General features: G+C 42.6%; 1 protein-coding gene across 4 annotated transcripts in view; it reads right to left on the reverse strand.

Moving 5' to 3' along the window:
* The window catches only part of SFMBT2 (Scm like with four mbt domains 2), a 349,877-nt gene that overhangs the window by 51,532 nt on the left and 273,762 nt on the right, over positions 1 to 24,583 (reverse strand). For all 4 annotated transcript variants that reach the window (XM_063926815.1, XM_063926812.1, XM_063926813.1 and 1 more), the window contains 3 exons: positions 24,490 to 24,572; positions 11,082 to 11,208; positions 8,687 to 8,800 (listed from right to left, as the gene is read on the reverse strand). In XM_063926815.1, the coding sequence (XP_063782885.1) occupies positions 8,687 to 8,800; positions 11,082 to 11,208; positions 24,490 to 24,572 (324 nt within the window). The remainder of the gene's footprint in view (positions 1 to 8,686; positions 8,801 to 11,081; positions 11,209 to 24,489; positions 24,573 to 24,583) is intronic.

Genomic DNA, 24,583 nt, shown 5'->3' on the forward strand with positions numbered 1-24,583 from the left:
CGTTTGTGTACCTTCTTAGCTGAAAAGCTGGGAAATTGAGGTGCTCCTTCTAAATGAGGCCAAGGCACGTTTTGCAATCAACTGGTGTCGTTTTGCAGGATGTGGGTTTTCCATTTACAGTTCTACTGCTCTGAGAGGAGGTGTAAAAAAGGCCTATGCATTTGTTTGTATAGGAAAGTGTATTTCTACCAATGTAATACATACATTCCTATGTACCATACTGGTATACACAATAATGTATTTTAAGACACTTACATGCTTTGTAATACAAAAACAAATGATTTACATGTAGACCAAGGGTTATAACTCTGAGGTTTACAACCCAACAAATGAGACTCCATCTACATTAGTGTGGGTTCTCTTTAGCGAATGTATTGTGTATGTACTAATTAATAATGTAAATTAACTATTAATCATATTTTAGTATTATTTTATATAAATTTACTGAGTTATATAATAATGAAGAAACAATACATAACTTGCAGGCAACCGTAAACTAATTACTAAAAATTAGATTCAGTACATCATTCAATGCAAAATGAGCAACGGCCACTAGACGTGACACACATATAACTAATACACTGTATATCCTGGACTGGAAAAGGTTAAGAACCCCTAATGTAAATCTTTACATTTCCATGCTTAATATTCATACATTGACAGTTTGCTAACAAGTCATAATTTATATACCCTCTGACTGTTTACATCTAGAGTCTTAATGTATTAATCAATAAACATACTGTATCTTTAATATGATATTAGGCGACCTGCTTCAGTCTTGAAGCATAGAAGAAATGAACTGCATTTTAATGTTTTATACAGTTGTTCATTTTTACCATTGCGTGGTCAATGAAACAACAAATCACTTCCTTTGCTTACAGAGTAAGACATTTTGTATATCATTTTAATTAGTCAACAATTATCTTAATGGTGTTATGTAAAGGTCAGGAATGCATGAGTGTGTGGATTGGATACCTAAACTCACAGCATAATCTGTGATCTGTAACATTCCGTATGAATCACTGAATTAACACACTGAGAAGTCTATCTAATTACATAACAGCTTCCAGAACTCTAGCCAAAATGACAGTCTCCCAGTTGCTCAGATCATATGGCCTTGCCAGCCAGTGTCTGTTTAAAGTGAAAATTCTGGGTGCATTACTGCCACTTACAGGAGTAATTGGAAATGCTTAAATTGGCTACAATGCCTCGTAATTTATATCTGCATGTACGATCCAGATTTGAGATCTGCTTAATGCTCCATTTAACTTACATTTAATGGCTTCGTAATAAAATCCAGGGAAAAGACATATTTCAAACAAACACAATTTGTAAAGCTTTTGCACATTTTCACTGTGCATAAATGTACTTCAAAGCCTGGGAATCTCACACTAGGATTCATTTATTTACTACAGTAGGTTATTGAACTAGTTTACTATTACACACACTGCAGAAAATACACTGGTGAAAAATGAGGAATGCAGAACTCTCAGTTCTCACAGAAAACAATTCCTCCCTCTCAGGGGCCAGCAATTAGTTGCACAGAGCACATGCAGCAAGAGGATTTAAAGACAAGAAAGATGATGAAAGATGAATATAACAGGTGTCATCGTCCTCTAAACTGTGCGCAAGTCAATAATGTTATTTTGTCATTAGAAACACTATTACACATTACATTACATAGGGGGAAGTGTATCAAACCTTGGAGAGAAATACAGTGGAGAGAAACAAAGTACCAACCAATCAAACTGTATATATGTGTAATGTATAAAGTGTGTGTGTGTGTGTGTGTGTGTGTGTGTGTGTGTGTGTGTGTGTGTGTTTGTGTATAATGATAGGGTGTTATGCAATTATTATGAGTATTACTTTAATCTGCCCAGAAACTAAACTCATTAACACAATTGCTATTAAAGTAATCCATCTGAATCAACAAGGGACGTGATTAATAATAGAAGGTCCAAATAGTATAAATGATGAATAAAGTTATTCATGCTACAATTTATCAATCTGAAACACTCTAATTACTAATTAGTACATTTTTTTTGTTAACCGGCACTTCTGTTTGTAATGTTGGAGGTATTTACTCTTACATCCCATTTAGTTTGGTTACTAAGCAACAGTAGCAAATGTGGATACCTATGTTGTGGAATTAAAATACCTGCCTGTAAGAACAGACTTAGAGATGGACTTACAGTAAGTACATTTCTGACATGTAAAAATTAGCGTCTGAAACCCTGTCGCAAAACATAATGTGAGAAAACAGTGTGGCACATAAATAAAATAGTATAAAACAGAACAACACTTTCCTAGACACTTTTGTGTGGTCTTTACAACAGTCTTCTCATCCAGATGAATGTCATATATGACAGAGAATAAAAGAACATAGTATAGAACCTTTTATAATTCCCATCTAAAGAGGTAAATCTAACTAAAATCGCACTGGGGATGAGTTCCCCCTTCATATATTCTATTTACATAACGATTTCTTGAGGTTGGGTGTGTATAATAAAAAGTTGAATGTGATTTCCCCTTTTAAATTGACATTTCCTTTCCTCATATATTCACAACATGGCATGTAAAATAATAATAATAATAATAATATTAATGTGATACATTCTTTATACATTCACACATTTTATAAACATGTACAGTAAAAATAGCAAATAAATAAATGGAGTTTAAAGAAGCCAGCCTCCTTTCAGAGATTAGATGCTAACGAATGTGGTAAAGTGGCAAAGGTGGAGGCCCGATATCTCCTTTAGTCCCTCTGATCAACCTGTTTCGAAACTCTGTGTCTCTTTATCAAGCAATAGGATTGTTGCTCATCATGGTGATCTTTTATATGGGCCTATTGTCACTTTCATCCGATTCCGCTGCTGAAGCCGGAAGTGATGTCATTTGAAATAATTGGAAATAATTCCCAGTCTTGGTTCATTAATAATACTAAATTCCATACTATAGCTTTAATTATCTAGGACAGAGGTTCTCAAACTCGGTCCTCGGGGGCCCACACAGTGCATGTTTTGCAGGTCTCCTCACAGAATCGCAAGTGAAATAATTAGCTCCACCTGTGGACCTTTTAAAATGTGTCAGTGAGTAATTAATACACCTGTGCACCTGCTGGGTTACCTGCAAAACATGCACTGTGTGGGCCCCCGAGGACCGAGTTTGAGAACCTCTGATCTAGGATGTACAGACCTTCTTTCTTAGGGGCCTATTTATTAACATTATTTTCACATTATTTTAGTGTCACTTAAATGTATTAAAGGGCTTTTGGAGCAGTTTTCATGAAAAACTGCTCCAAACCCTTTAATTCACTTTTTTTTGTAATCAGATCGCATTTCCCATACCTATAATGGGAAATGCGATCTGGGACGAATTTACTATAAAAAAAAATGTGAAAAAAACCCACCATGAGCCCTGTGATAATTATGGCAGCTCTGTCCCTGCGATGACAATCCACAACAGAATTGGGGTATTTTTAATGAAAAATACCTCGATGTCCTGAAGCACATGTCCCACTGACTCCAGTGAATAGACATTGTGCACATGAAAAGCAGGGCAGCGAGTGACAGGAGCCTACAAACTGCCCCCACCGCACCGGGGGACATTGCAAACTAAATTTGGGACAGTTGTGAAGTATGTTTTACCTCTGGTAGGAGTATAGACTCTTTAAGCTCCATTAATTTATTTGTTAATTTTCTGTTTTTACTGTACATGTTAATAAAGTGTGTGCATGTGTGAAGAAGGTATAACACTAGTATTACTTTTTTACATGCCATGTTATGAATATATGAGGAAATGTCAATTTGAAAGGAGCAATCACGTGCAGCTTCGATTATACACACTCAACCTCAAGAATTCCTTATGTAAGTAGATTACATAAAGGGGGAAGTCATCACCCAAAGCAATTTTAGTTATATTTTGCTGCTACCTTTGACACTGTTGACCACTCTCTCCTCATACAAACACTATAATCCCTAGGTCTTCAGGACACAGCCCTTTCTTGGCTCTTATCTTACTTATCTAATCGCTCCTTCAGTGTTCGTTTCTCTGATTCCACCTCCTCTTCGCTACCTCTCTCAGTTGGAGTACCACAAGGCTCAGTCTTAGGCCCTCTGCTTTTCTCAATCTATACCACATCTCTTGGCAAACTAATCAGCTCTTTCGGATTTCAGTATCATCTGTATACTCAAATCTACCTATCCTCCCCTGATTTGTCACCATCTGTATTGGGCTGTGTCACTGAAAGCCTTTCTGCCATTTCATCTTGGTTGACATCTCACCACCTCAAACTTAATATTTCCAAAACAGAATTAATTATATTTCCACCTGCCGATAGTAGTTCCCAACCCGATATCTCTATCACTGTTGAGAACTCGGCAATCATCCCTACCCCACAAGCTCACTGCCTAGGTGTCATTCTTGACTCAGAACTATCCTTTGTTCCCCACATTCAATCTGTCTCAAAATCATGTTACATACAGTACATCTAAGAAACATATCCAAAATACGACTATATCTTACACAAGACACAGCAAAACTCTGACCCATGCTCTCATTATCTCCCTCATTGATTCTTGTAATAATCTCCTGACTGGTCTTCCCAAACATAGGCTCTCACCACTACAATCCATTTTGAATGCAGCTGCGAGGCTAATCTTCCTCGTTAGACGTTCATCATCACCAGATCCGCTCTGTCAGTCCCTCCATTGGTTACCGGTATTCTACCGTATTAAATATAAAATACTTTTACTTACATACAAAGCTATTTAACCAAACTGCACCAACATACATCTCTTCACTCATCTCAAGATATCTTCCTAACCGACCTCTTCACTCTGCACAAGATCTGCGTCTCTCATCTACACGTACTACTTGTTCCCACTCAAAATTACAGGACTTTATCCGGGCTTCACCCACTCTGTGGAATGCCCTTCCATGCACAATAAGAATCACCTCTAGTCTCCAAACCTTTAAACGTTCCCTGAAAACTCACCTCTTCAGACAAGCCTATCAAATTCCAGACCTACCTACATAACCTTCAGTGCTTCCCTATCTAATTACAACCTCTCTGTACAGTACATATAACCTCACATATTGTGTCTTTCTTTACTCTCACACCCTCCTGACCCTTTGCCAAAATTGCTGGGTGATCATATCATACAACCCATTAAGAACCTAGCAATCTGGTGGACCATTATGCAATAGGTGGCATCTATCCTTGTGTATCAATGCCTATTTCCCTATAGACTGTAAGCTGGTGAGCAGCGCCTTCTTACATCTATGTCTGTCTGTTTTTACCCAGTTTTGTTCTATTACTGTTGTTCTAATTGTAAAGCGCAATGGAATATGCTGCTCTATATAAGAAACTGTTAAGAAATAAATAAATATTTTACCCTTTATAGGGGAATTATAAAAGGTTCTACAATACTGTATGTGCTTTTACTCTCTTTCACATACAGTATGACATTCATCTGGTTAATAATAATAATAATAATAATAATATTATGACAACCCCCAAGATCATTGGGTGCAAGGATAATTGTAACTGTCAAAACTCTGCACAACTAATACACTCCTTTTGTTCTAGCTACTGTGCCACTATATGTCCCAGCAAGCCCTGACAAATTTTAAGCTATTACTTGCATCTGCAGAGGTGGATTGGATACGTTTATGTGTAAGTAGGAGTTTTCATGTTGCTAAAACTAGAGGTAATATATGTGCCGATAATGATGAATGCACCAGCATGCATCTTTACAGTGTTTAAAAAAAAATAAAAACCTGCTATCCACACAAATCAATAACTAAAACCAGCGCTAGAGCTTATTCTGGCCATAAACTAAAAAATTATCTGGCAGACCATCTGTCTATTCTGGCTGGTTGGAATGAAAATCTGGTAATGGATAAGAACAAATTACAATTGAAAATTTGCTGTCAAACACTGGAAAATGGACAAAAAAGGTTGTTCAGACAAATTGGTTAAATCACGGATTAATGGGGTGATTCAGACCTGATCGTAGATGTGCTAAATTTAGTGCATATACGATCAGATTCTCCCCGCATGTCAGGCCCTCCCTTCCCGCACATTTACGAAAGCATTGCACGCCGGCGATGCTTTCACATTTGCCAAGTAGCTCCCTACCTGCGCAGCCTAGCTGCGATGGCAGATGACTACCCGTCATGTTCTGGGTCACAGCGGCTGCGAGTAACGTCACGCAGCCGCCACGGCCCACCCGGCAACGGTCCAGACACGCCTGCATTGTTCGGACCACGCCCCCCAATGGCGTTCTGATGCCGTTGGCACGCCTCCTCCTGCCCCGTGACCGCCTCTGCCTGTCAATAAGGCTTTCCCATCTCACTGTGTGCGCACTCACAGTGCGGCCACTGCGCGTGCCCACAACCAAAACGGCTTCAGGCTGCAGCGATCGGGTCTGAATTAGGCCCTTAACTCATTTGCCTGAAAAATTGTTTTTGTCCGTTTACCAGTGTTTGGGAGCACAAGGCCAATTGCCATATGCTCCCGTCTATTACCAGATTTTCATTCCAACAAACCAGATTGGACAGATGGTCTGCCAGATAATTGTATAGTGTATGCCGAGCTTTAGGGATGGCTCCCACTAAAGCAGGGGAAAAAATTAGCTTGGGGTCCCCTTGGTAACATGGTAATGAGCACCATGCTTAAGAGCCTTGGTCAGATTATAACCACAAAACCCACAAACGGAATTTCTCTTTAATAATGTGCTCGAGATCTAGTTTGTTTAGCACCTGGTTACAGCTGCATACAATTAAGATTCTGTCCCAGATCCTAGAGAAACCAGTGCTCGGACATTTATTGGTATGCTGGCATGCTTCACAGACTGGGTCAGTTCATCACTGCAAAAATCCCCAATTTGGGATTTCCCCAAAACCCACAATATGGGATTTCCCCTTAACCCACAGCATGGGATTTCCCTTTCATAATGTGCACCAGTCTGTTTAGCACATTGTTACAGCTACTATGGAGAAAGCTGCATAAAGGTATGATTCAAGACCAGCGCCTAGAAAAACCAGCACTAAGCTTAATGACACTGGACTTTTACTGGCAACCTTGGGGCAGTGGGTACCAGGGTAACTATAGTTCAGGGAATTTGAGGACGACAGGAGCAGCAACCTGTAAAGAAACCGCTATATGGAAGAGCAGCATTTGTTGAAGTAAGCCTGAATGTGAGCTACCATTTTAAAGATTGTATGATATTCAGCTCATATGTCCAGAATTTTAAAGAAACCCTTATAAGTTTGTTTGCAAGCATTTTTAAGTAAGCATACATGTGAGGAACCGATATTACCTTCCGCACTGAGGTGAACCTGTACGGCTATATTATCACCTCCCATAGACACCTTCATACAAGGAATCCGGGAAGAAGTATTAATACCGAATATTACTATTATTTGGATGTTTTTCTGAACTAGAATACATCACTTGTGTTTTTTTACATGGTACCATTTGGTCTTGGACACTCATGAGAAGTTTGTCTGGGAATTCCCTGAACTCTGGACTCTCTTTGAAATATAAGGACATTGCATTGTATCAGCTGTGTATAGGTAATTGCCCTTTTCTCATTTGACTTATTTGCGCCATCAGTTGGTCCCCATCCCAATATTTTGTATTGTGTATGTTCTTCAGGTGTGTGCGGTGACACATCAGGGTATAGGCACCACTAAAGGCAGCAAATAGAGTGCGCAGGTTTTTACCTTAATTTCCATTTTACCAGGGTAACTATAGTTGGCAAACACCGGGAACATTAAAGTGACAAAGATGACAAATATTGGTTCCAGCAACTGGTTCCCCTATATGCTCTACAAAGCACTAGCAGCTACTTCTTGTTCATATATGGTGTAATATATGTGACAATAATGGTGCCTTATAGAGCCAAGCTGCAAAAATGACTCTCCATCCACTGCATCAGATGGTCAGTATAAGGACATCCAAAGCATTATGCTAGCTGCTTGACTGGCTGTGTGGCTGCTAATAAGTCTGGTCAACAGTGCCTTTGACTTATATGTAAATCACTCAGACATATGTCTAGCACGTTCATTAAATGAAAGTGATTTCCAGTTGCTGTTTTTTAAATTGGAGATGAGCCACGAATGAAAGATTCCGAAATCACAAGCAATCAACAAACAAGTTACAACTGTATCACCCCAACAGTATAAGCAAACGATTTTCTTCCCTCAAAAATATTAGTAAAAACAAAACTTTGATATTATAAAAAAAAAAAAACATAATGGCCAGAGAACATTACACAGCTCAGCAAAAAAAAAAAAAAAAATAATAATAATAATAATAATAATATATATATATATATATATATATATATATATATATATATATATATACTGAGTATCCCTTATCCAAAATTCTAAATCACACATTTTTGGTTCCCCTGCTGAGATAATGGCACAGGCACATATATGTATATATTATATTATATTATATATCTATATAATATATCTGTATACACACATAATATGTATTATATATATCATTATCTCAGTAGGGGACCCAACAATGTGGGATTTTGAATTTTGGATACGGAATAATATATATATATATATATATTACAGTCTTACAAGATACGCCAGAAGGCTCAGCTTGCTAGGATGTATTTATAAGGTTGATACATGTTTGGTATTTTGTACTTACCAATAGCTCTGTGTGGTGTATTGAGTGGGTATGAATTTGCTTCACACCATCCGACAGGGAAAATATTCATTGATTCTACATCAACAATATACTCTGGAAGTGGCTTCTGCAAACCTAAAATAAAAATCCTCATGAATGTATTTATATATTTAAATAGTTTATAATGGAGCACAATAATAATATGATTTTCTTATGCTCTTTAATATATTGAAATGATCATTTAACTACATAACTGCTAAAGTATAACAGAGGAGAACCAATATGGTCCTAAACGTCTATAGCTTATATTATTGTGGATATGTCACAAGTGTTGGTGTCAAAATTTCCACTAAGAAATTTAAACTTTAAACTTTGCGATAAGGAGATTATGTGATATATTTTAAAGTAGAAAATAGACAACCTCTTTCTGGGAACGCACACACATTTAGCAAATAAAGGGTCCAGCCATGTGATTTTCCCTTTTTACTTGAATGGGAGAGCTGGTAAAACAATCACCCTTAGAGCTGTCCATATCTCCTCAGTAACACCCTGTAGTGTGTGCTGGCTCACAGCCTCAGATAACAGTGGGGATTTCTAAGGGACATGCAACAGATATGCCTTCTAATGCCAGAGGACAGGTTTGATTAAGGATATGATTTACACAGTTGCCTAGGTGTGCCCTGAGTTTATAATATAAGTACATGGTTACAGTTTTATTCATCACAGTATTCTATCAGAAATGCCATGAAAAAATGATTTTCAGCATAGTTATTTTGGCAAGTTGGTTTAATAAAAAAGAGATTGAGAACCACTGAATCATTTGAAAAAGTTCATTTGAATATTCTTGGGATTAACATAGATCTGCTTTGAGACTAAGCAGACTTTATCTACTATAAAGATTTTATATATCTATGTTAAAAAATGCAAATAATTGCTTTGCAGTATGCACATGACATGTAAAGCTTTCAATGACATTTTCTCAGGTCAAAGTTCTATGATGGAGTTCATTTTATGAGATACTGGAAATCCACTATAGTAACGGGCACATACCCTTCTATATGACCTTTCTCAGGGTAAGCAGTGAGACCTGTCTGGCTTGACCTTGAATAACCTCAGGTTCAGAGGTGTATCTTTAATGGGTGCAGTGCATGCAATGTACATTGGCCCCTAGGTCCAGGGGTGCCCACACCGCACACACTGCACCCATTTATTCAGCACTTACCTTTCCGGAGTCCCGCTTCGGCAGCACAATCTCTACAAAATGGCCGCTGCACCCCTTTTGCAGAGACCTGCACAGTGGACTCTAGCACAGCGCTAGAGTCTACTAGTGCTGAGTCTCACACAGTGACAGCGCACACACGAGTATGCTATGGCTGGCTAGAAAGGAGACTGCACACAGGCCCCATCCTCACTTAAAACACCCCTGCTCAGGCTAATAGTAATCATGGACCATCAGTACTAAATCCTTTATGAATAATCTTTACTACGATTTAAAATGTCATGTTTTCATTAACAAAGCAGACACTAACATAGCCAGTATCTTATTTAATCACTAGATTACTTACTAATGCATTAACCTATATGTGCCATCACAGTTACAAACACAGTGGTTTAGAGATTTTTGCACATTAACTTTTGTATTTATTAGGTGTCACATAAATACTATCTGCCTTACATTTTTTGATCGCTCTACCTCTTGAGATTGCTGGTAGATGTCAGAAATTGTTATATCACTAAGAAATGTGCTATGTTCCCAAACAACACCATATCCTTTCTATTTTAACATGTTGAATGTGTGAACAGTGAACACCTGCTCATATAATGGTGCTTCCAACATACTGATGGAGATTTTGTTAACAGTTTTGTGAGTTGTCTATTATTGCTCTGGCTGGTTACCTGTGGATCTCTGGCTGGTTACCTGTGGAAGTTGATGCTCTGATCGGCTAATACTGTAGATGATTCTAGTACCTTACCCAATATAAAGGGGTTCACATATATGCAGGCATTGCTTAGACATTCTCCCTGAAGCAAATATGCATTAACTTAATTTTACAATTGTCATATAATAAAAGTATAAGGGGGAAATTTACTAAAGGTCAATTTTGATTGATTTAAAATCAATGAAAATTGATCAAAATTGATTTTGTACTTCCATGGCCAAAACACACATTTGTTAATATTTAAAAAATAATATAAAAAAATTACCTGTTAGCAAATGTGCGTTTCAGCCCCTGAAACCCAACATCGATTGATATCGACTTTACATTGTTTAAAATCGACCAAAATAAACCTGTAGTAAATTTTTCCCTCAGAATATAAAACAATAAAAAGTAAAAACGAATGTTTTTAAAAAAAAAAATGTACATGACTAGTTCAAATTTAGATGAAGAAATAACGTAAACTAAGATGTTTCTACCTTCAAGGTGAAGCCAAATCAATCTCCCTTTTACTTTGGTAACAGATGCAACACAGATTTCAGATGGATTATTTGGGTTAACTGCTTCCAGTTTCATATTTCTTGTGAATCCGCGCGAGTTTGACGTCTGCAACAAAAACCTTAATTAGAGTCAGATAATTTGCAAACACAAAATTAATATTCAGCAACCGTTTCATTGTTATACAGCTTTCAGACCACCACCTATGAAGGCGGGTTATTGGCACATGACTGCACATAACCCGTGTTCAGGTGCGGTCTGAAAGGTACAAAGGGAAAAATACCCGGTATTTCAACTCTGGTCGCGAGCAGGGTTGAATTCATGTTCAACCCGGCTCGCTGTGTGGTTTGAACAGGAGCCGGATCGACGCACCACGTTTCTCATTCACATTGTGTGTATGGCCGGTGCTTGGAGATCATGTGATCTCCAAGCACCGTCACCGCAGGTGTCACCAACCCGGCAATATGCCGGGTTGCGGAAAGCGGCGGCAGGGCATCTGAGGTGGGTCGCCTAATTCAGGTTGCACCCTGGGAACTCCCATGTCAGGCTCCCGGGTGCGACCCGCCACAGGCGGTGAGACAGGGGTATAAGTGATCCAAGCAAAATTGTACCTTAGTGTAATCACAACATTTTAGATGGCATCAATTTCACAAGGATTATTTTTTTATTTTTACTGCACCCAAGTGAATTTGATATTGTTTTGTGGAACTGATAACAGTTTACTTTTAGTATCAGAGTCACATACTGTAAATATCTTTGGCCATCCATCAAATTGAAAATAAGAAGAGGAGCATTTTAAAACGTTAACTTTTTTGTGTTTGATCAGCAATTTAACCAACAAGATATATCCTTCATTTTTTATACGGCAACCTCTAACCTTTGTTCATTTATTGATGATATAAAAAGTTTTTGAGTATGTTTTGGGTCATGAGAAAATGCTTATGACTATTGTGCACACATTTTTTGTTTCATAAAGGATAAATCACACACACACACACACACACACACACACACACACACACACACACACACACACACACACATACATATATATAGTGTCACAGGCTTAAGGATCATATCGAATCCGGACCCGTGGACTGGACTGACAAGGACAACTCATATGCCTCTAATAATGATTCGTGGCAAACACAATTATGTTGTTATTTAAAAAAAATGGGTGTGGTTCAAAAAGCCAACAGTACATCGGTTGACATGCACAAGGTTGACCCCAGATGGTCTATATGCACAAGATCGACACAATTAAACGGTTGATGCTGGAATGGTCAACACATGAAAAGGTGGACATGAGTTTTTTTTAATGTTTTTTGGTTGCCAAATTGTAGGTTTCAGCACATGAAACCCCAAATAGTGTACCTCGTCCCCTCACATGGCTCGTCTTGCTGGCTCGGTTACCATTCCCAGTCACAGAAAACGTGGAAGGTAAAGTATGAAAAAGTTAAAATGCAAAAAATTCCAAAAAACTGGTGTCTACCATATGCTGTGTCGACCATTGTCATGTTGACCATTTGAACATGTCAACCTTTTGACCATGTTGACCATCCATACGCATGTTGCATATATAGTGTCGACCTACTGATTGTCGACCTATCATTCGAATACAAAAAATATAACACAAGAGTGTTCACTGTGGCTGGAACTACTTTTGTCTTTAATTCCAAAAAGTGGTCTTTCCAGTGTGGGAGGGAATGTAATGCGTGGTCTCATACTAGTGACACTTTGTAGGGCCCAAGGCAATTCAACAGTTAACTTTTTCTGTAAGTCTTAAAAAGGAACCTTTCCCAGCTACTAGATACATTTGGGTAGATTTACTAAAGTTTTTAAAACAGACAAATGGAGATGTTGCCCATAGCAACAAAACAAAATCTATCATTTTTAGAATGCAATAACTAAATGATAGCTACAATCTGATTGGTTGCTATAGGCAAAATCTTAACTTTTAATTTTTAGAAGCTTTAGCAAATCTACCCTACCATCTGAGAACACATGCAATTCATTATGAATTAAGATCTCTCACTGAACACTGACTGGTGTAACCTACATAATTGTGTAACCTCTGACTAATCAGAGCAGTGCCGTTCTCTGTTAAAGCTCTAGTGCATTGTCAAAGTGCATGGACCCAATAGGACCCTTCTTAATTGAATAATGTGAGTAATTAATGGGAGAACTAGGGGGTCTCAGGCTATTTTTTATTTATAAATGACTTTTCCTAATGTGTCTGTGTACTGTTTTTTTTGTAATGTTTTCATTACAGATGCCAGGAAACCCTTAAAATTGTGCATGGCTGGAATAGCTAGGAGCTGTAGTGCTTAGTTAGCATAGAAAAATATAAATCCTTTCTATACAATTATTAACCCCACATACCATGAAAGGCCTAGGGTTTGTTGTTACTATGGCTGTGGGATCCCAGCCTATGTGTTCAAACGCTATGGAGTGACAGCCCCGGCTGGTAATGGTAATTTCAGGGGGACTCATTCTTTGTCACCCTGATTTCTTCTAGAGAGACACCTTTCAGCAACAGTTTTAATTTAATGCCCCATTATAGTGCCCAGACACCTCCACCGACCCACATTGTCCACATATGCATCGTTAACTTATCTTTTTTTTTTTACTTCGTATACAGGGCCGGTTCTACACCTTGTGGCGCCCAGTGCAAAAGTTTCCACTGGCACCACACCCCCTTCAGTGGTAAAACAGCGTGTCAATAACATAGGGGTGTGGCTTCATAGGGGAGGGGCGTGACCAGGGGTGTAGCGAGGGTGGCTCCGGTGGAGAGCAAGCTCCGGGTGCTGGAAAACTTAGAGGGCGTGTCGCCACCTGCCTACCCCCTCCTTCTGTCCGCTATACCAAGAGCCGCTGTACAGGCAGTCGCAGAGCAGGAGGAGAAGCAAAGTGGGTGCACACTCGGCACGCACTGTCCCTGTTTTATACATGTGGGGCGCCCAAAGGAAACTTTCTCCCTGAGCTCCACAAGGTCTAGAACCGGCTCTGTCACCAATTTAGGATTTAAAAAAAAAAATATTTTCAAATGTAACATGCCCCCAATTCAGTACAGAGGAGGAGGGCGCCGAAACATACCCTTGCTCCGGGAACCATGGCACCTAGCTACACCTCTGGGGCGTGACCACAGTTATGCCCCCAGTAGTTGTGCCCCCAGTAGCTGTGCCCCCAGTAGATTTGCCCCATGTAGTTGTTCCCCGAGTTGATTTGCCTCTGTAGCTATGCCCTCAGTAGCTGTGCTCCCAGTAGATTTGCCCCCTGTAGCTATGCCACCAGTAGATTTGCCCCAGTAGTTGTGCCCCGTCGCTGTGCCCCCAGTAGTTGTGCCCCCTGTTGCTCTGCCCACTTACAAACATACACACACACACACACAAAAAAAAACAATACTTACCAGCCCCGCTCCTGCTTCCCGACCGTTACTGCTGCTGCTTCGTCTGGCCGCCCGCGGTTCCTCTCTATGGGAGAGACGTCATGACGTCTCTCCCATAGCAGTGCCGCACAGACACTAGAGGTCAATAATGACCTCTAGCATCTGGCAGGTGCGCCGGCTGCAGCGGATGCCCACACAGCCCATGGCGTCTGCTGCAGCCGGGGAGCGGGGAGCAGTGATGTGCGGTGGGGTGAGGCAGGTGAGGCAGAGCCTTTCCTGTCATACTAACGTTTGTGCCACAGTTTTGACTTTATAAAGTATATGAAAAATACAAATAATTTGTTTGAAATATCTTTTTTTATTATTCTAATAATTTTTATAGCCAAAACTCTGGAGTAAAAAGTCTATGGCAGGTGAGGCAGTGCCTCACCTGTCTTTCTGTTCAGCACATCTCTAAACAAAACTCACCGAATATCCAGGAATTTATACTACTGCACCTGTGTATAATGCCCACATGTACCCATGGGCTCATATATTGCATGTAAATCTGGCTCTGGGGCTAGCCAGTGCCTCCTGAGCCATTTAGCTCACAACACATCCTTGGCGGGGAGCGGGTAGGCGGCGGCCGCCGGCAGGGTGACTGTGGCTATACCCGCACCAAGAACCGCTCCTGTTCATATACAGTATGTGATTTGAGGACATTCTTTTAAGGACATGAGAACAAGACTGTGTTTTTATCTGGGATTTGCTGTTGGGAATATCTGACAGCAAAGGACTCTAATGGGCCCTACACACTTGTTGACATGCCGCTGAGCTGCCCAGCGGCCAATACAGCCAGCGGGCGGCCAAGGGGGAGGTGACGGGGGGAGTGAAGTTTCTTCACTCTCCCCGTCACCCGGCTCCATAGCACTGTATGCTAATATAGACGACATTGTTCATATTAGTCTCATACTTGCCGACATTCTGGCTGCTCTCTGCGGGAGAGAGCAGCCAGGTCGGCTCAGCAAGGGGGCAGGGGAGGGCTATGACGTGGGGAGGAGGTGGACCGGAGGCGGGACGGGGGTGGAGCAGGGGCGGGATGGGGGCGGAGTTTTGGCGGCACATCCTTTAAGCCACGCCCCCACTCTGTAATGCCGCGATCCCTGGCATTACACTGCAGGGGGCGTGGCTATGATGACGCGATTCAGCAAGAATCGCGTCATCAACTGCCCGGACCGCCCACTTTACACACTAAGTGGGCGGACGGGCAGGGGGACCCCTGATTCCGGGAGACTTGCCTGCTCTTCCGGGGGGCCGGGAGGGTCACCCGATTTTCGGGAGCCTCCCGGCCATTCCGGGAGAGTAGGCAAGTATGATTAGCCTGCACGTTTAATCGAGACGGGACCAGCGATGAATGAGCACGGGACCGCACATCATTCATCGCTGGTGTCTACACACTGAAAGATGTGAACGGTATCTCGTTCAGTAATGAACAAGATCGTTCATATCTTTCACTGGTATCAACCAGTGTGTAGGCCCATAACACTCTCTTTTCTCTGATAACCTTTACAGCATACAGTAGATTTACAGCATAAGCAGTTAAGTTTTAATGTACATTGTTTAGTAAGGCATGAGGAAGTTACGGAGGAGAATTTCCTGTTTTAACATTCTGTGGGCGTTATGTAAAACACTTTGGTAAACGATATAACCCTAAATACAAACATTAGATTAGACAATTTGACCTTCTTTGAGGAAGTACTAGGGTAAATCAATGTTTTCTCTACCAGGAAACAGTTTAATGTAAATGTGTTGTCACCACATGTTATATTCATCCATAAACGTATTGTTCCACAGCATGTATTATACTGATGGTTGTCACCTGTCCCTGATTTCAAGGGATAATCTAATTTTAGGGATATGCCTTTCAATTTGTGCCCCTGTCAATTACCCCGTTTTTTTATACAGTTTAACTGCACATTCTGCATATGAATACTTATCCTGTTCTGCATGTTACATGCAAAGTTATCAGTCTTGTTGTTAGTAGATAAATATATGATTACATGTTTAGTAAAAAAGCAATGCAAAACTGCTGTCTAGAAAAATATCCATTGCTTGCACATTGGCCCTCATTCCGAGTTGATCGGTCGCAAGGCGAATTTAGCAGAGTTACACACGCTAAGCCGCCGCCTACTGGGAGTGAATCTTAGCTTCTTAAAATTGCGACCGATGTATTCGCAATATTGCGATTACTAACTACTTAGCAGTTTCAGAGTAGCTTCAGACTTACTCTGCCTGTGCGATCAGTTCAGTGCTTGTCGTTCCTGGTTGACGTCACAAACACACCCAGCGTTCGCCCAGGCACTCCCACCGTTTCTCCGGCCACTCCTGCGTTTTTTCCGGAAACGGTAGCGTTTTCAGCCACACGCCCCTGAAACGCCGTGTTTCCGCCCAGTAACACCCATTTCCTGTCAATCACATTACGATCGCCGGAGCGATGAAAAAGCCGTGAGTAAAATTACTTTCTACATAGCAAAGTTACTTGGCGCAGTCGCAGTGCGAACATTGCGCATGCGTACTAAGCGGATTTTCATTGCGATGCGATGAAAAATACCGAGCGAACAACTCGGAATGAGGGCCATTGTGAAGAAAACTATTACAGTTAAAGGATAGGTAAAACTTCCGCAAAGTGCAATAACGTACAGTTGTGTCCACATACTCATTTCCTAAAATCTAGCCACATTTTTTCTTAAAATATGCTAATTTAATTTGCTACTTCATACAAATTCTTTTGATACAAAAAAATATATGAATCCATCCAATCGCTATCTGTGGTGGACAGGGCCGGTGCAAGGTTTCTCGCCACCCTAGGCAAAACTTCAGCCAGCTCGTAACCCCCCGGCGACACACACCAGTACCCATTCTCCAGCCCATCATACACATTGAAATCAGGTAGAGCACGCCGTTATACACATTGAAACCAGGTAGAGCACGCCGTTATACACATTGCACCAGGTAGAGCGCACCGTTATACACATTGCACCAGGTAGAGCGCACCGTTATACACATTGCACCAGGTAGAGCACACCGTTATACACATTGCACCAGGTAGAGCACACCGTTATACACATTGCACCAGGTAGAGCACACAGTTATACACATTGCACCAGGTAGAGCACGCCGTTATACACATTGCACCAGGTAGAGCACACCGTTATACACATTGCACCAGGTAGAGCACGCCGTTATACACATTGCACCAGGTAGAGCACACCGTTATACACATTGCACCAGGTAGAGCACACAGTTATACACATTGCACCAGGTAGAGCACGCCGTTATACACATTGAAACCAGGTAGAGCACACCGTTATACACATTGCACCAGGTAGAGCACACAGTTATACACTTTGCACCAGGTAGAGCACGCAGTTATACACATTGCACCAGGTAGAGCACACAGTTATACACATTGCACCAGGTAGAGCACGCAGTTATACACATTGCACCAGGTAGAGCACGCCGTTATACACATTGCACCAGGTAGAGCACGCCGTTTTACACATTGCACCAGGTAGAGCACTTGCCAATTATGATTAAAAAAACAGGACAATAAATTATTCTAAACACATTATTAAATAATACATTTTATATATGTAATGGGTTTATGGTGCTGCTATGATAGGAGCCACAGACTGGATTTAGACACTACAAAATTGTTGCGGGAGGAGGGCGAGCTTGTGATAATGCTGCTGTGCTGTTATCATACCCAGGGCCGGTGCTAGAGTGGTCGGCGCCCTCCTGCAAAGTATTAAATTTGCGCCCTCCCTTACTTTACATGCAGGGCCGGGGGGTTACCATGGCCTCTTGGGCCCCTGAGTTGCAAGCCTATGGATGTGAACTCTCTGCCCACACACACTCTGTGCAGAGAGGGCATCGCCCCCCCTGTACGTAAAATAGGGGCAGTGCGTGCCGCAGGCGTGCGTAAAATATATAGGGGCGTGGCTTCATGGGGAAGGGGTGTGGCCACAAAATAATACCAATTTATATTACATATTATAGTAGTCTCCATTATTCAAGCTACGCCGCACAGTAGCGCCACTACACTAGGTAGAGCCCCTTTTACACATTACGGACGACAGATTCCCCTTTTTACACATTACGGCAGACAGCGTCCCCTTTTTACACATTATGGCAGCCAGCGTCCTCTTTTTAAGCATTACGGCGGACAGCATCCCCTTTTTACACATTATGGCAGACAGCATCCCCCTTTTCACACATTACGGCAGACAGCATCCCCCTTTTTACACATTACGGCAACCAGTCCCCCTTTTTACACATTACGGCAGACAGCGTCCCCCTTTTTACACATTATGCAGACAGCGTCCCCTTTTTACACATTACGGCAGCCAGCGTCCCCCTTTTTACACAATACGGCGGACAGCGTCCCCCTTTTTACACAATACGGCGGACAGCGTCCCCCTTTTTACACATTACGGCAGCCAGCGTCCCCCTTTTTACACATCACGGCAGCCATCGTCCCCCTTTTTACACATTACGGCAGCCAGTGTCCCCTTTTTACACGTTACGGCGGACAGAGTCCCCTTTTTACACATTACGGTGGACAGAGTCCCCTTTTTACACATCACTGCAGCCAGCATCCCCCTTTTTACACATTACGGCAGCCAGCGTCCCCCTTTTTACACATTACGGCAGACAGCGTCCACTTTTTAAATACAAACAAACATACACATACATATACACAAACACACACTTTCTCTCTCACACGCTTTTTACATCCCCTTAGCACAATCTTGCCTGCCTGTCTTCCACAGTCTGATAACCTGGTCCGTCTAGCTCCGCCCCTTGGGCCGTGTAGCTCCGCCCCTTGGGCCGTGTAGCTCCGCCCCCTTTCATCAGAACGAAAACTGACACTCCTCTCACTGTCACAGGGGACAGAGGAGAAGGAGTCATGCTGCCGGCGCTGCTGCGGCTGCCTGTCAGTGTGACAGGGCAAGCGCAGTAGCCAGCAGCAGGGGGGACAGGACGGCGCTTCAGCAGGGATGCAGAGCAGTGAAGGCGCCTCTCCTGCCCGGCACCTACCTGCACTGCATCCCTTTGCTGAGCGGGTAGCGCCGGGCCCGATCATACCAGAGGTATGCGTTCAGGATCACAGCAGCCGTAATGCCGACGCCGGAATCCTGACAGCCACCAGAATACCAATGCCGGCATCCTGAGGAGATCAGGATTCTGACTACGATATCCCGGCAGTCGGGATCCTGGAAGTAAGTATGCACTGCCACCACATGTTTAGCGTGCGGGAGGGGGGGTTAGGTTTAAGCACACTCGGGGGGGGGGGTTAGGGTGTGGGAGGTTAGGGTTAAGCTGCAGAGAGGGGTTAGGTTTAGGCACTAAGGAGGGGTTAGGTTTAGGCTGTGGGTAAGGGGGGGGAGTTAGGTTTAAGAACTACTGGGGGGAGGTTAGGGTAAGGCTGTGAGTGGGAGGGTTAGGGGTAGGGGGAAGAGGTTAGGGTACTCCGCGCCCTTGTCTGCAGTGCTGAGATTGGGATGCCGGTGTGTTTTCTCATTTCTAGCCTTATATCACGTAGCCCTGGCTCAGCTCACTTGTATAAGTGCTTTTGACTGAAGCAGATGTTTTAGGCAGCTTGACATGATGATCCCAGAAGTAGCGGGTGCACCACAGGTAGCAGCAGTGCCTGCACAATAGCTTCATGTTGTATTCTCATAGATCCTTAGCTTGGTCTAGTTGTGAGTGTGGCGCTGCCCTGATATTCCTAGTGCCACTCACTCACGGCCAGTCTCTGTAACACTAACAAATGAGGTTAGGCTCTCAGCGCTGATCCCAACATTAGTAGTGGAAATTTATAAAAAAGGTCACAAACACCGTTTTTAGAGGTTGTTTCAGGGGTTTCCCATAAGTGTCTCTCTCCTTTCTTATAGACTGACACTTACTTTTTAACCCCTTGAAGCGTTCATCAAAAGGTTTCTTTTTAAACGTCCCTGATTCCTTCAATCACGTTCCCACTGTCAAGACCCGACTCAGCGCATCAGCAGTGATACAGACACCATGAAGATATAAAATGGGAAAATTCCCAGCAGGGATATTTAATATACAAACAGTGATAAAATGTATCAAGATAGTAGCACGTCCTATTAAAACATTGTAACAGATGGAGAGGATCGTACCCGCTGAAGATTGAGGCTGTGCGCTACCGCTGAGAAGATCCGGAATATCTCAGCGTGCTGTTCTGGCAACAGCCTCAGGCATGCAAGCGGGCTGTGTTCTCCTCACGTCCTCACGTCACAATCCAAGTCCTGCAGAATCAACGCGTTTCGGGGTACCGCCCCTTTCTCAAGATCTCCGGCTCCTTGATGTGCTCCACCGCCCTTGATGTGCTCCACCGCCCTCCGCTGCCTGCTCACTCCTGCCGCTACCAGCATGGGGAGGAGGGAGGTGGGTAACATGCGGGAGAGGGTGGCGGGATGTAATCGCGGGCGAGTCAGGTAAACGCAGGCGGGCGGCATGTAATCGCGAGAAGAGTGCGGGAGGGATGCAACCGCGGGAGAGAGGGGGGGTAACATGCGGGAGGGTGCTGTCATGGTGTTCGCCGGGAATATGCAGGGTATCATCACGGAGGGAGGGAGGATTGTGAAAGAGGAGCTGATTACAGTTGAGCGGTGCAGCATCTCTGCTCAGCTGTGAAGCTCAGCTGAGCTAGGGCAATAAACTAAGCACTCTTTCATCAGTAGCGTGCAGCGCCGCCCTCCAGTGGCCAGCGCTCATAGGCATCTGCCTAAAGCTGCCTAGTGGTGGCGCCGGCCCTGGTGGTGGAGCGTCTTAGTCGTGCTATTGATCTTGTGCCATATGACACATAAAAGGAAAGGTGTATACACAGCAGCGCATCTAGTTACCTTCGGTACAACAGTTCTTTACTCTGGCTGATCTGCTGAAGACTCTAGCAGTCCAGTGCAGTGCTTCTTTCTCAAGCTGAGCCTGTCACAAACATATGGTGCTATACATGACTATGGGGCGTATTCATTTAGTGCCGGTTCTTTCGTCCAGGTGAAAAACTGCACTTTTTGGCTGTTTATAGGTCGAAATTACATTCAACCTATTCAATGCCGTGCTGTTTTTTCGACTGGAGGAAAAAAAGTCATGGACGAAAACCACGTGGATTGGCGAATTCGCCGCCGAACCACATGTTTTGGCGAATTTGCGGGTGTTTTCACCCGTTTTTGGGTCCATTTTTGCCCATGCTGATTCGTTCACAAAAAAAAACGAAAAGGCATGGGCGAAAAGTGACACCAAAATGGGCGAAAACGCCCGCAATTGAATACACTAATGTCGAATTAGTGCCGTTTTTTCGTCTAGCCAAAGAAAACGGCACTAAATGAATACGCCGCTATGCCTCTGTAAACTATTCATGCGCAGGCGAATGGGAAGTTCCTGAAGTAGATGGATAAACAACACTACTGCTGGATACAGGCAAAGGGGTATATATATATAATGGGTGCGAAGTGTGCAGCACACACTGGCCCCTGGGTACAGTATTATGTCAGAAATAATGGCAGTTGGGGCCACAATGATGCAATTCAACCCAAATTACATTATCAAGCCCCTGACCAGCCCGCTACCTTGGGAGACCCCTTCTTTGAGATACAGGCGTCTCACAGATATTCTGACAAGAGCGGGTAAGTATGGTCAAAATACAAATAAAACACTATTACTAACTATATTCAGAGAACTGTCATGGTGGAGGTTCTGCTTTAAAAAGGTCCTCTTAGACTAGGCTTATTTAATAACGTAAATCAAGTAGTAAACAAAGTAGAATAAATGTGTTCTAATGCATTGGCCAATTATATTATAACTGCTTTTTACTGTATGTCATACAAAAATGAAAGCAAGCACCTGATCTAGGAGATACAGTGCAAATGTGCACACTGTTCCATGGAGTAGATGTATAAAGCAGTCAAAAGAGTGGAGAATTCAGCCAGTGGAGAAGTTGCCCATGGCAACCAATCAGCTTTGAGGTAACATTTATCAAGTGCATTCTATAAAATTATACATAGCAGCTGATTGGTTGCCATGGTCAACTTCTCCTCTGGCTCACTTCTCCACTCTTTTCACTGCTTCATAAATAGACCCCCATGTTCTAAAAAAAAACCCATGTGTTATGTGCTTAGATGACCGGCTCAACAACTATGTGTATTAAGCTGGGTACACATCTGACTGACACGTCGACGGACCCACCATAGTACTAAACAGCGGCCAATCAACGTAAGTATACACACTTACAGATCGGACGCTTGATGTGTTGGGTAGGATACCCCGCTGTGCGGGCATTTGAATTCAAATGCCCACCCAGCTGTGATGTCAGTCCCTGCAACAAGTGTACGTGGGGGCGGCTGAATGCTTGTACACACAGCCAGATGGCATGATATATGCACAGACATATAGGGGGTACGTCATTCAAAGACATATGGGGGCTACACAACCGCTGATTGACTCACAATATATATCGGACGTTCACTTGATTCAGCCAGTGTGTAACCAGCTTAAGAGAATAGTATTCAAATGTTGTAAACAATGTTATTGTTTAGAAATGTAAAAAGAATACCCAAAACAAGACCTAAATTATGAAAGAAAGCTTAAAAATGAAAAAATTCCACAAGGGTGATTATCACATCCAGCTGTGTTTGCTTTCTACCACACGTCATGCTCTTTATAAGAATCATAGAAATTTCAAATAAATGACACAGAGTTCAAGAAGCCAATAAAGGATTGGTGGTACACTGCTGAAGAGATGTAATGCTGCTCCATAAATAATGTGAGTCATGGCATCCTGTAATTTATACTATATATAATCAGTAGGATGTTTCATTGCATATACAGGTGTGTTTTATACAACAATTTCTCTGCATCAGGTGTCTTTAAATCACTGGTCTACTGTTAGAGAAGTTTCCACTATCCTAAACATAGTAAGGAGCACTTACTCTAGTAAAATGTATAAACATGATTCCCATTAGATCAGGGGTGGGGAACCTTTTTTCTACCAAGGGCCATTTGAATGTTTATAAAATCCTTCGGGGGCCATACAAAAATTATCAAAGTAAAAATTAGCCTGCCCCCAGTAGATATGCCCCCAAGTAGTTATGCCCCAGTAGATATGCCCCCAAGTAGTTATGCCCCAGTAGATATGCCCCCAGTAGTTAAGCCCCAAGTCAGTAGTTATGCCCCAAGTCAGTAGTTATGCCCCAGTAGATATGCCCACAGTACATATGCCCCCAGTCACTTGTTATGCCCCATTAGATATGCTCCCAGTTCGTTGTTATGCCCCATTAGATATGCCCCCTAGTAGCGCTGCTTACACACACACACACACATTAAAAGAAAACCACAATACTCACCAGCCCCACTCCTGCTTCTGGACCGTTGCCCTCTGCATGGCCGCCCGCTCCTCAGAACTATGGGAGAGACATCATGACGTCTCTCCCATAGCACCGCACATGCATACTGCCAGAACCCGAAGCCGGAGCTTAGGAGTGAGCTCCTGCTTCCGGCTGCTGCTGAGGGGAAGAAGCCAGGCGCTGGCTAGTAACAAAATCTCAGTGGGCGCCTGGCATCTCCCTTGGTTAGGTGAGCCTGGCCGGATCAAGTGGCTCTGCGGGCCTTATACGGCCCGCTGGCCTGAGGTTCCCCACCCCTGCATAAGGTGGTAGTTTTCTGTGAATGCAATTCTATCATATTGTCAGAAAACAGTGTAAGGAACGTTACCTGTGCTGCATTGCTAACTTACACATGGACCAGAAGAAATAAAGCTGCAGAACACTGTAAGGACTCAGTATAAATGCTAGGCAGAAAATAACTTACATAAAACTTTTACCAGAGAGTCTTAAAACTTTACAGCTCAGAATTGAGTAATTCCGCTTGTACAAGATTCCCTGTGAGAAACGTTTTCACATAAAACATTAATAATGGGATCACAGCAGGTGTTGGACTCTTACATTTCTGAAGGATGTATGGGGTGCTGCCTCAGCGCCGCACTGTTTCTGGTAATCCGCCCAGTCAAAGTCCTGCTCTGGATAACCTGTAGGTAGA

This window comes from Pseudophryne corroboree, chromosome 6 (genome assembly GCF_028390025.1).
Source record: "Pseudophryne corroboree isolate aPseCor3 chromosome 6, aPseCor3.hap2, whole genome shotgun sequence".
NCBI lineage: Eukaryota > Metazoa > Chordata > Amphibia > Anura > Myobatrachidae > Pseudophryne > Pseudophryne corroboree.